The sequence below is a fragment of the Uranotaenia lowii genome, chromosome 1, assembly GCF_029784155.1.
Source record: "Uranotaenia lowii strain MFRU-FL chromosome 1, ASM2978415v1, whole genome shotgun sequence".
In the NCBI taxonomy this organism is placed as follows: Eukaryota; Metazoa; Arthropoda; class Insecta; order Diptera; family Culicidae; genus Uranotaenia; species Uranotaenia lowii.
In genome coordinates, this window is record NC_073691.1 from 141,200,350 (window position 1) to 141,211,788 (window position 11,439).

The following is an 11,439-nucleotide window of genomic DNA, read 5'->3' on the forward strand; positions in this document are numbered from 1 at the left end:
TTTTCTAAATTATGTTTAGGAGATGAGATACTTTATAAAAATTACGACAAAAACTCATATGTGAAATGGATTGATGCTAAATTTGTAAAACGAGTCTCACCAAATGTTTTTCGAATATCTTTCGGCAGGAACATCATCAATGCACACAGGAATCAATTGAAAATCATGGAGCGAAGGCGAACTAGAACCAGTTTTATGATCGATGTCCAGAGAGGGAAACGGCCTAGGGAGGAAGACGAACCAGAGGAGGATGGTTTTCTCGAAGTTCCCGAGAAATCGAAAAAGTTGCAACAAAGTCGGAAAATTTTAAAAACATTGGATCGAAGTCCGATAGAAACCAGAAGTCGATCGCGAATGAATTCCGAGAATTGAATTTAAAAGTGAAAATTGATTCACACTCAAAAGTACAGAAAGTTTTGAATTATATTTGTTAAGTAAACTGTTAAGTCTAAACATAACACGAGATTTTCACACAAAGGGTTGTCATCCAAGTGAATGACACGAGTTCCAACTTTGAACTGATTTTATTCGTTTTGTTTCAAACATCACTCGATGCTCGTTCCCGAGCGAGCCGTGCCGCCAATTCTTCCATTTTCTGCAGACGGCGCACATTTCGTCGCCATCGCCAAACGATGATTATGATGATGATGATGACCACGAACAACGCGTCGATCGAGTACCCGATCGCGTTGTGTGTGGAGATGTTGTTCTCCACGTTTACTTCTGGTTCCGATGAGAATGGCCACATTCTGGTGTTTGGTTGCACTTTGATTGATGATTGCAACTTTGTTGTGGCCGGGTTTTAAAGGCTGGGGCGCTCGCTCGGGAAGGGTCAATATAATTGAGTTCGATATAACTGATGACGATGCGATGAACCTGGTATGGGATCAAAGTCCAATCGCAATCGCACCACTTTGTGCCGTAACAGAAACAAATTATTATTTTTTAATTTTCCTTTAACTGAATTTCTTATTACAAATTAATTCTTTTCGCTTGCTTTTAACAATTTTCATTAACATTCCGGCCGGCGTTGAACTGCCACGTTCAACTGTGTTTCTTCCGATAAACCTTCGTCAGTTGTCACCTTTCCTTCGTCTTCGTCTGGGTCGATTGGAAGAATGGAGATTTCGGTGACCCCACGTTTGTACTGCCCTTGAGCTGTGCGGACCAGCACCGCTCGTACTCGACCATCGTTACCAGGAAATATTTTTTCGACACGCCCGAGAGGCCACTGCAGAACGGGAAGGTTGTCTTGTTGAAGAAGCACTAATTGACCAACTTGGACATTAGAACTTGGCTGCTTCCACTTGCTGCGTTGGTGTAGCTGACTCGTGTAGTCTCTGGCCCACCTGCGCCAGAAATCTTGAACAGTTCGTTTCATGTCCTGCAGGCGATTGAGACGATTTGGGTTCAAATCAGTTATATCTGGTTCGGCGATCGAAATTAGTGGTTCCCCAATCAAAAAATGACCGGGTGTTAAGGGCTCTAGGTCTTGAGGATGATCAGGATGGGAGGCTATTGGTCGGGAATTCAAAATAGCTTGGGTTTGGGTGACTATAGTTAGAAAGTGATCGACATTGTAGGATTTTTGTCCGACGATACGGCGGAAATGATACTTGAACGATTTTATTCCTGCCTCCCAGAGTCCGCCGAAGTGTGGTGACCGGGCAGGGATGAAACGAAAGGTGATTCCACTATCCAAGCTGTATTTGTCCCAATCCGGAGTTTTAAACTGCTGCAGGAACTGTCGACGAAGCGCGCGCAACTCACGATCCGCCCCGACGAAAGCGGTCGCATTATCGCAGTGTATTTCGCACACTCGGCCGCGGGTTGCCACAAAGCGTTTGATGGCGTTGATGCACGCGACCGACGTCAAATCCGCCACAACTTCGAGGTGCACAGCCTTCACCACAAAACAAACGAAGAGCGCGACGTACATTTTGACCGACGAGCCTCTCCCACTTAACGGACGCACGTTGAACGGCCCACAGTAGTCTAGTCCAGTGTATGCGAAGACTTTAGCAGGTGTAACGCGAACTGCGGGTAGAGGTGCCATCATCTGGGTACTACGCGTTGGATTGCAGCGGAAGCACGTTATGCACTGACGAACGATGCTTCGGACTAGAACTCGACCCTGGAGCGGCCAAAAGCGCTGACGCAGCGTAGCAAGAACCAGACCAGGTCCACCGTGGAATGTTTGAAGGTGAATCGATCTTGCAATCAACCAGGAAAGTCGATGTTTGGCTGGCAGTAGTATTGGACATCTGGTGTCGAAGGGAGCATTTCGATTTGTAAGACGGCTGTTCAATCTGAGCAAGCCAAATTCGTCCATGAACAAGTTCAGATTCTTTAGCGGGGACTTCGAACTGACCGTCTTAGTTGAGGAGGATGTACGTTTGAGATCGTAAATCTGCATTTCCAGGTGGAAGGTACTTCTTTGTACCATACGAATGAGAACCTTCAATGCGTGATCGATTTCTGAAGGTGTGAGACTAGTTTTGTACCGCTTAGATTCTTCTAGACGACAATTATTGTGAAAACGATAGAAGAATGCCACAATATTTAAAAGCTTTGCAAGTTCTGACGTTCGATCTATGAGTGATGTCTCAAGATATTGACTGTGAAGAGATACCACAACTTGTGCTTCGCAATCTTGCTCGGGAAAATTCTCCACACAAACCTTCGAATCGGGCCATTGCTCTACAGGGGAGGTTAGAAACCCCGGACCATGCCACCATAATTCGTCTCCGACAATCTCGCTCGCAAGAACGCCTCGGGAAACCTTGTCGGCAGGATTCAACTCCGTTGGTATATGCCTCCATTGACAATCTTTCGTGAGGCGCTGAATTTCGGCTATGCGATTTGACACAAATACCTTCCATTTATGTGACGGTGACTTAATCCAATAAAGCACAATTGTCGAATCCGACCAGAATATTGCCGGCTGCGTGTAAACGGTGGTTTTACGAAGGTTGTCTACTAACTGACTTCCCAACAGTGCAGCACAGAGCTCATAGCGAGGGATGGAATGACCCTTCAGGGAGGCGACGCGAGATTTCGACGTAAGTAGGCGAGACTGAAGCGTTCCAGACAAGTCCGGCGAAACGACGTAGATGCTACACCCGTAACCGCCCTTTGAAGCATCACAGAAGCAGTGTAGGGTGTATTGATGGTGAGTATTTCCTATCACTCTGCGTGGAATTTCGATATCCAGGAGCCGCTGGAGAGTTCTACGGTATTGCTTCCACCAACTACTGAGATCTTCTGCGAGTTCTGTGTCCCAAGGTAGATGCTCCGCCCAGAGCCTTTGCACGAACATTTTAGCTTGCATTACTACAGGACTTAACAAGCCCAGGGGGTCGAATAACTGCGCCATTTCCGACACTACGATGCGCTTGGTGATACCGCTTGATTCCGGAAGGACAGGCACCTTGAATCGTAAGCTGTCGCTATGTGGAAACCAAAGGAGACCCAGGGTTTTTATTGCGGCTGTTCTGTCTAGCTCCAAGACGTTTTTTCATTTCCCACAATTCGGATGGTATTTTGGACAGTATTGACTGGTCATTTGTGGCGAATTTCCGCAAAACGAAGCCCGCCTTTGAGAGCATTTCGATGAGTTCGTGACAGCTATCTTCGAGAGTTTTCGGATCGTTGTGACCTGTGAGAATATCGTCCATGTAGGTTCCGTTTCGTAAGATCTGGGCAGCCAATGGGTAGTATTTTCCTTCATCGGCAGCTAGCTGTTCGAGAATTCGAGTAGCGTGGAATGGCGAACTGGCGAGACCGTATGTAACGGTGTTGAGTGTGTACGTGCTGATTGGTTCTGACGGCCTGGCTCTCCAAAGAATTTGCTGGAACTTTCGATCTTCATGGTGGACCCAAATTTGGCGAAACATCTTTTCAATATCGGCAGTAACGACGTAGAGAGGCATTCGAAAGTTAATAACGGTGGCGTACAAAGCTGGTTGCACGGAATGACCAGTGTAGAGAACATCATTAAGGCACAAATGAGTGGAACCACGACAAGAACCGTCGAACACGACTCTGATTTTCGTAGTGGTGCTTTCAGGGCGATGGATGGCGTGGTGGGGTAGAAAGAACTGTGGGCTACACGACGCGCGAAGATTCACCTCCATATGTCCAAGCTTCTCGTAATCAGCCATGAAATTGACGTAGGCTTGGCGAAGGTTTTCATCTGCGGCAAACTTTCGTTCCATTGACTTGAAACGACGGAGTGCGACGGCGTACGAATCTCCTAACAACGAAACCATCTCTGTGCGCATGGGTAAACGAACGACATATCTTCCGGAATCATCTCTCTGCACAGTTTGCTTGAAGTGCTCTTCGCAGCTCAGCTCTTCAGTCGTCAATGCCTTGCCATCGTCGAAATTTTATACTTCCCAAAACCTTTCAAGTTGAACGTTAAGAGCTTCGTCGGAACAAACATGGCTGGTTAGAGTGTTATCGCGTTGGGGGGCTGGAGCTGATACCTTACCGCAGACGATGAAACCCAGAACGGTCTTCTGTAGCGACGGGTACCCAGATGGCAACGAGAAGCGCTGTTGTTGTAACAGGTCGAAGAACAACTCCGCCCCCAAGATGAGGTCGATACCTTGGCGAATGTTGAATTGCGGGTCGGCCAGCGGCAGATGACGAGGTATGCGCCAACGAGTAACATCAATGTGATGACTGGGCAAGTCAACCGTTAATTTAGGAAGCACAAGGCACTGCAAGCTAGTTTCGAAGCCCCCGAAGCGAGAAGCAATGGACAAAGTCACGCCAAAGTGGACATTCACGGATGATTGACCAATACCGCTTACAGGTGAGTTAAGCTTATTTCGTTTCAACCGAAGTCGCTGGCAGAGGGACTCGGAAATAAAGCTTGGTTGAGAGCCACTGTCCAGTAGTGCTCTAGCGAATTGGTATTTGTTATCAGCATCAAGAACTTTGATCACTGCAGTTGACAGCATGACGAAACTTCCAGAATTCGATTTAACTTAAGCACTTTGACAGGCGGTAGTGGGAGGTAGTGAATCTGAATTTAACGTTAAACGCGACGAAGTGGGAGGAATCGAATCAGAAGCGGGCGACGAGTTCGCGGGTGGTGAAGCGTGTGACTGCTCAAGCGCTGAGCTACCGGCCGACGACTCGAGCTGCGATAAGCAGCTTTGCGAAGGGATTGCTGCCCTTTGCGAGGTCTGCTGCCCGTGTGGTGTGAATGGAGGTAGGTGCAGCAGAGTGTGGTGTTTTTTAGAGCAGGTTTTACAAGACCCACTGGAGCAATCCTTCGCGAGGTGAGTTCCCTTCATGCAATTGATGCATAGCCCATTTTTCTTCACCATCTCAAAGCGTTGACGAGGTGTGAAGTCATTTGTAAATTGGGAACATTGGAATAAAAAGTGTGCCCTTTTGCAGCAAACACACCTTGGGATGTTATCAGAGGCAACGTGGGCTGTGGTGAGGCGCGACTTACTTGGTTTTGGTGGTTCGGAGTGGGAAGGATTATTTTGGGAGAGCATTAGAGTTTGAATAAGACGTGATCTTTTATGAATAAACTCCAGAAGCTGTTTATAAGTGGGTCGAACCGTAGTCGAATTAGTAGTTTCCCATTCACGCAAAGAAGCTGGATCAAGACATTGGCTCAGACGTTCAACCAAAAAAGAGTTCCAGTGATTTTCAGGATTTTCAAGTTTATCTAATAACTGAACATGGCGATCAAACTCATCAGCCAGTTCCGAAAGCCCAGATGATGATTCCTTCTTAAGTGGTGTTGCAGAAAGAAGGCCTGCCATATGATTTTTAATCAAAAAGTTAGAATTTTCGAATCGTTCCTTCAACAGCTTCCATGCAATAGTATAATTCACAGACGAAATTTCCAAGGACGATATAATGCGCGATGCTTCGCCAGTTAGGGCACCACGTAGGTAATGCATTTTCTGCACTGCTGGCAGGGAACTGTTGTTGTGAATAAGCGACGTAAAAAGATCACGAAAAGCTTCCCATTTTCCAAATTCACCAGAAAATTCCGACAATCTTATTTCTGGAAGTCGAACATTTGCTATAGGTGGTGCTGAATCGGTTTGATTGTTAGAAGTAGGGTTATGTGCGAATTGTCCGGAAGATAATTTGGATTGCAATGATGACTTCAACTCGTAATATAGATTATGCAATTCTCGACGCTGATCACAAAATTCTTCTAATTCATCCTCCAAATCTTCTATTTCGTCTTGAATGTGCTCGAATTCGCGAAATAACTCTTCGAGTCGTTCAATTCTAACAGGCAATTGCCCTCTTTGTTCTTCAATAAAGTCATCATCAAAGCGTTTTATCAGTTGGGCAGCACCGATAATGTTACTACGACGGCGAACCAAAGATTTTAATTTAATGCTCTTGGGTGCCTTCTTGAGCGGTGCCATTCCGTCGTTCTTAGAAAAACAATCAAAAGTTCACGTACCTTTGTTCGATGACAAACCATGCGCTCAACCTAACCTCACCGACTGGAACTACCGGTAATCCTACTGGAGGGCGAAAATCCGGAATCCTTCGCTGCTGCTGGGCGGCAAAACTGCGATGAAGTTTTTCGAGCGGCTGACCAAACGATTCTTCGGCTCTGCTGGGGCCTGCGATGATTGGAATGGACCGTGAGAATTCTTGCGACTCCACGTGGTGAAGGCTAACTGCTGCAACGGGAATTGTTCCCGGGTTTCGGCACCAAAAAATGTTAAGTAAACTGTTAAGTCTAAACATAACACGAGATTTTCACACAAAGGGTTGTCATCCAAGTGAATGACACGAGTTCCAACTTTGAACTGATTTTATTCGTTTTGTTTCAAACATCACTCGATGCTCGTTCCCGAGCGAGCCGTGCCGCCAATTCTTCCATTTTCTGCAGACGGCGCACATTTCGTCGCCATCGCCAAACGATGATTATGATGATGATGATGACCACGAACAACGCGTCGATCGAGTACCCGATCGCGTTGTGTGTGGAGATGTTGTTCTCCACGTTTACTTCTGGTTCCGATGAGAATGGCCACATTCTGGTGTTTGGTTGCACTTTGATTGATGATTGCAACTTTGTTGTGGCCGGGTTTTAAAGGCTGGGGCGCTCGCTCGGGAAGGGTCAATATAATTGAGTTCGATATAACTGATGACGATGCGATGAACCTGGTATGGGATCAAAGTCCAATCGCAATCGCACCACTTTGTGCCGTAACAGAAACAAATTATTATTTTTTAATTTTCCTTTAACTGAATTTCTTATTACAAATTAATTCTTTTCGCTTGCTTTTAACAATTTTCATTAACAATATTACAGAAATGAATATCTAAATATTGAAAAGTATATGTAAAAAGCATTCGATAAATGTGATTTAAAGTTAAAAAAAAATATTTTAAAAAGTTCTGAATAGTTTGTAGTGATAATCTTTAGGGGAAAGAACTGTTATGTTCGGTAAAATGGTCCAACTCCGATTTATACCATACTGAGAGAAGTGAGCGAAATGCTAATTAGTTTTATAGCAGCTTCTATTCATGCCAATAAACTGAGAGAGATGCGTTCTTTCCATTTCCGACTGCAAACCAGAGCTGACCTATTTTCTACACACATCCGAAAACTTTGGTCCACCATAAATCAAAAACTTAAAACATAGAAACTTGAAATTACACGCTTTCAGAAAATGTAAAAGAGTGCGGGTTGCTAAATTTTGCCAAAAAGATATGGTGAAAATAAGAAAAGGGGATCATGTATCCCCACTCTCCCCTACATCTCTCAAAGGTATGATGGCTAGCATCTTACAAATGCTAAAACCAAAATCCCACAAAATATGTGCTATGTATGCCGAGTTTCGATCTCATGACCGTTGGCTCAGGAGACATGAACGCTATCCTATAGGCCACGGTCGACGGCAATCAGAAACAGATACAATCACACTCATGGTGACAATGCTGTATTTCGATTTCGTTTCGTTCTTGATCACCACTTTCCAATAAATTTCTACAGCTCGCTGAACAGAAGGGAAACACTTTCCTAACATGCCATTTTACCTTCTTTAGATAATCGCAAACTTCCGCAACATTAGCGTCACTCGACAGTCACCATTCGCAATTGGACTGTAGCTTTGGCCAAGGGAATTTCACCCGCCAAAATACCGTACCGTTTTCATCCGGATACGACCAGCTATGACTCGAAAAAAAAAATAAGAAAAGAATTAGAAACATGTCAATAAATTAACAATCGGAACTGTGCCTTCTGAGTGGTCCCATAATTTCACGCCAAAATCTGTCAGCAAGAAGCGGCGCGGCTCGTCTCAGCCTTCTGCCCTAGACCCTACAATCTCGGTTCGGTACCATGTCTATAATCTGCTTTCGATATACCTAGGCTCTGTAGATCCGCAAGAATGGGGCTGTAGCTATGACTCTCCATCTGGGTTGCTCTCTGTCTCTGTCTGTTTTGGCCAAACACCGTACTCGATAACTTAGCGTTGAGGAGTCCATACGGTTGTTAATAAATCACCGGCTTTTGGACCGCTTGTTTTTTTTTCTCTCTTTAAGCAAGGAGCGGGCTCGCGGATTCTTCGTCGGCTAGCAGCAGCGCAATGAAGGCAACCAGCCTGAACAAGCCTTCCGCGCAGCCCAATCGTGACGAGCAGATCTCCCGTGAAATGGCCAACTGGTGAAATGGCCACCACGCCACGCCGCGGTTCGAGTTGGTCAACAAATGGTCACATCTGTTTCCTCGAGGGAAGTACAATGGGGACTTTCTTCTGTGTGTCGATATGGACGGACATTGCTAGGTTAGGATTTTGGATGAGGAAGAGCGTCAGAAACAGAGGGCACCACAATGCTACCGGATAGTAAGTATCGATGAGGTGACGCTACAATCCGTGTTGGTTGAATCGTAACATAATTCGTGTAGGTTTAGCCAACAACTGGAGAGCAGGTACGAATCGAACGAATGTAGGTATGCGCTCGCTTCGAAACGTACAATATCACGATCTGTGCCAGCTTAAATTAGGAAGTTGTCATATGCCGAAGAATTGCGAATTCCACGAGGGGAGGCCCATTCTATATCTATTTGGGGCGCATTGGATCTACATGCACTGACACCCGGCTACGTCTGTTTACTGACTGTATGTGTGTGGTCTGATTCGAGCCTCCGATTGAAATGTTGACATTTTGAAGTGTCAATGGAGCATTAATCGAGAGAAAGAAATTCTTGAGCTTCGCAACTTTGTAGCGAATGAAGAAGGTGGCAATATTGTCCAAATGTAGATTCACGTAGGCACTCATTACGTGATTTTTTGTTCGGTTTACGTGACGCACTTAGAAGCTTATACGAAACGACTTAATCCTTACGTGAATTTTGTAGTTGTCATACTTTCAAAACAAAGATATGTTCGATTTACGTGAAAATCCAGTAAACCACCAATCACAAAGGGGTTTGTTGAATTCTATGTGATTTTCACTTAGATCTGAATGGCTCATTTACGTAAAATCTATGTGAATGTACAAAGGTACCTAATATTTCGCTTGTGAATCCAAGTTCTATTGACTGTCATGAAAAGATAGAGAATCTGTATTTTCGTAAGTAGAAAACATATACAGTACCGTTCATAATTGTATAGAAATTGAAAGCATGCGCACTGTCATTTCGACTTTGAACTTCCATAACTTTTTACTCCGATGATATTTTTTGATCAAATTGTCTGCGTTAGATAGATCAACTATCACACTATTATATCACAAAATTTGAGCTCTCTGGAGTTTGTGTGGTCTGAGAAACAATAATTCTACGAAAATCGGTCTTTTTGTACTTTTCTCATTCAAACTGCAATATCTCTGAAACTACGCTAAGTTTTTTGTTGAAATTTTGCAGAGTGATTTTTGAAATAATAAGCTAGCACGTCTGAAGTTTTTGAAAAGTTCTATCGATGGGATCAAAAGTTATGCGAGGTACAATATTTCAGGCATGAACCTAACGCAGAAAATTTGATTCGAAAATATTATCAGAGTAAAAAGTTATGGAAGTTCAAAGTCGAAGTAACAGTGTGCGTGCTTCCAATTTCTATACAATTATGAACGGTACTGTAATTCTCTTGTTGTTGTTTATATATTTTGCCATTTCAACAGGATGCAGAATTGGAGTAACTGGGACGATCAGCCAACCGCTATATGAAGCCAAATGAAATACCTACAATTTATTTTAAGACTTTGTGAAGTGAAGAAATTTTAAGTGAAGTAAAATTGTGAATAGTTAAGTGTTTTAAATACATTATTGTGATGTGAAATTCATTCACGTAAATAAAATATTTTCTCGGAATAAATCATTTCTTATTTCATTGGTGCGAAATACAACACAGAACGTTCATATTTTGATTAAATCTACGTGAAAAGTATGCAGCAATTCACACAGCATCCTTGGTCAACACTTTATGCGATTGTTCAATAAAGGTGCCAGGTGGTATTGTCAAAAAACAGGATTGCATAAACAAAGCATAACAGGTGATGTTGATGCCTTAATATATGCAACAAAAGTCTTCTTGATTAGACTGCAGTTCATATCGAAAAACACCATTTTAATATCATCTGAACCGAAGATTACCATCTGTAAATTGGGTTTAACAATTTTATTGCAGATTTGTTCGAAGTTCTCATTACTGGACGACAAACTCGATCCTTATTGAGATTTTTTTTTGAAAATCAGGACGATTCAGGTCATTTTAAAGACGATTCTTCAAAACTTAGGACAATGCGAGAGTCTTTCAAAACGGTCCACGAAAGTCAGGACAAATTCTGAAAAATCAGATCAGCTGGCATCTCTGATCAAAGCTCCGAAAAAAATCACAGTGTAATACTTACACAGTATAAATACATTTCTGTCGCCAGAAAGCGCTATTCGTGTCTCCCGTTTTCTCGTTTAGTATTGTATATCGGTTAAAGTATATCTGCTTTTACACATAATTTTAGAAGGAAAAACTATTTTTTATTTAATTCAAAGTATCAATCAATTTTTTATTCCCGGGAATTCCCGGGAATTTCCGAGATTCGAACCTTGACCTGCAGGTGGAGACGCACGCACGCAACCACAGAACCATACTTGATGCATTCCCAAGCAACCAAAAGTCACATATTTACTTGAATGAAGACATTGAAAGTTACATATTGGTTGACAAAGAGAATTATCTGCCTAATTCTCTTAAGTGAACTTTATGTAGTCATTAATGAACTTGAAAGTTGCAAAAGTGATCAATATGTACGTTGTATGTGACTTGTTTTGCCCAATTCCCATGAGTGAACTATATGTACTCATTAACGAACTTGAAAGTTCCAAAAGTGATCTGTACGTACGTTATACGGAACTTAAGTCACATAAAGAGCACAAAAGTGCTCAAAACGGGATTTGGTAAATCACAAAAAGAGCATTGATGTGCTTTCAAA

The 11,439-nt window shown here is 43.3% G+C and overlaps 3 protein-coding genes across 3 annotated transcripts; all 3 read right to left on the bottom strand.

Annotated features, from left to right (window-relative positions):
- Nucleotides 1-1,012: 1,012 nt before the first annotated feature.
- LOC129737984 (uncharacterized) lies at nt 1,013-4,271 on the bottom strand. The gene is made up of 2 exons (XM_055729157.1): nt 3,529-4,271; nt 1,013-3,449 (listed from the first exon to the last, which is right to left on the bottom strand). The coding sequence occupies exons 1-2, from the start codon at nt 4,269-4,271 to the stop codon at nt 1,013-1,015; spliced, it is 3,180 nt and encodes a 1,059-aa protein (XP_055585132.1).
- A 120-nt stretch (nt 4,272-4,391) lies between these two features.
- Nucleotides 4,392-4,970, bottom strand: LOC129737985 (uncharacterized). Its single transcript, XM_055729158.1, has one exon. It carries the CDS (start codon nt 4,968-4,970, stop codon nt 4,392-4,394), a length of 579 nt encoding a protein of 192 aa, XP_055585133.1.
- A 27-nt stretch (nt 4,971-4,997) lies between these two features.
- Nucleotides 4,998-6,416, bottom strand: LOC129737986 (uncharacterized). The gene has a single exon (XM_055729160.1). The coding sequence runs from the start codon at nt 6,414-6,416 to the stop codon at nt 4,998-5,000; it is 1,419 nt and encodes a 472-aa protein (XP_055585135.1).
- Nucleotides 6,417-11,439: the final 5,023 nt, after the last annotated feature.

Coding starts and splice junctions, on each gene's coding strand:
- LOC129737984 (XM_055729157.1), bottom strand. CDS start 4,271: ATGGTTTCGTTGTTAGGAGATTCGTACGCCGTCGCACTCCGTCGTTTC. Junction 3,450..3,528: donor TCCAAAATACCATCCGAATT/GTGGGAAATGAA, acceptor GTTTCCACATAG/CGACAGCTTACGATTCAAGG.
- LOC129737986 (XM_055729160.1), bottom strand. CDS start 6,416: ATGGCACCGCTCAAGAAGGCACCCAAGAGCATTAAATTAAAATCTTTG.
- LOC129737985 (XM_055729158.1), bottom strand. CDS start 4,970: ATGCTGTCAACTGCAGTGATCAAAGTTCTTGATGCTGATAACAAATAC.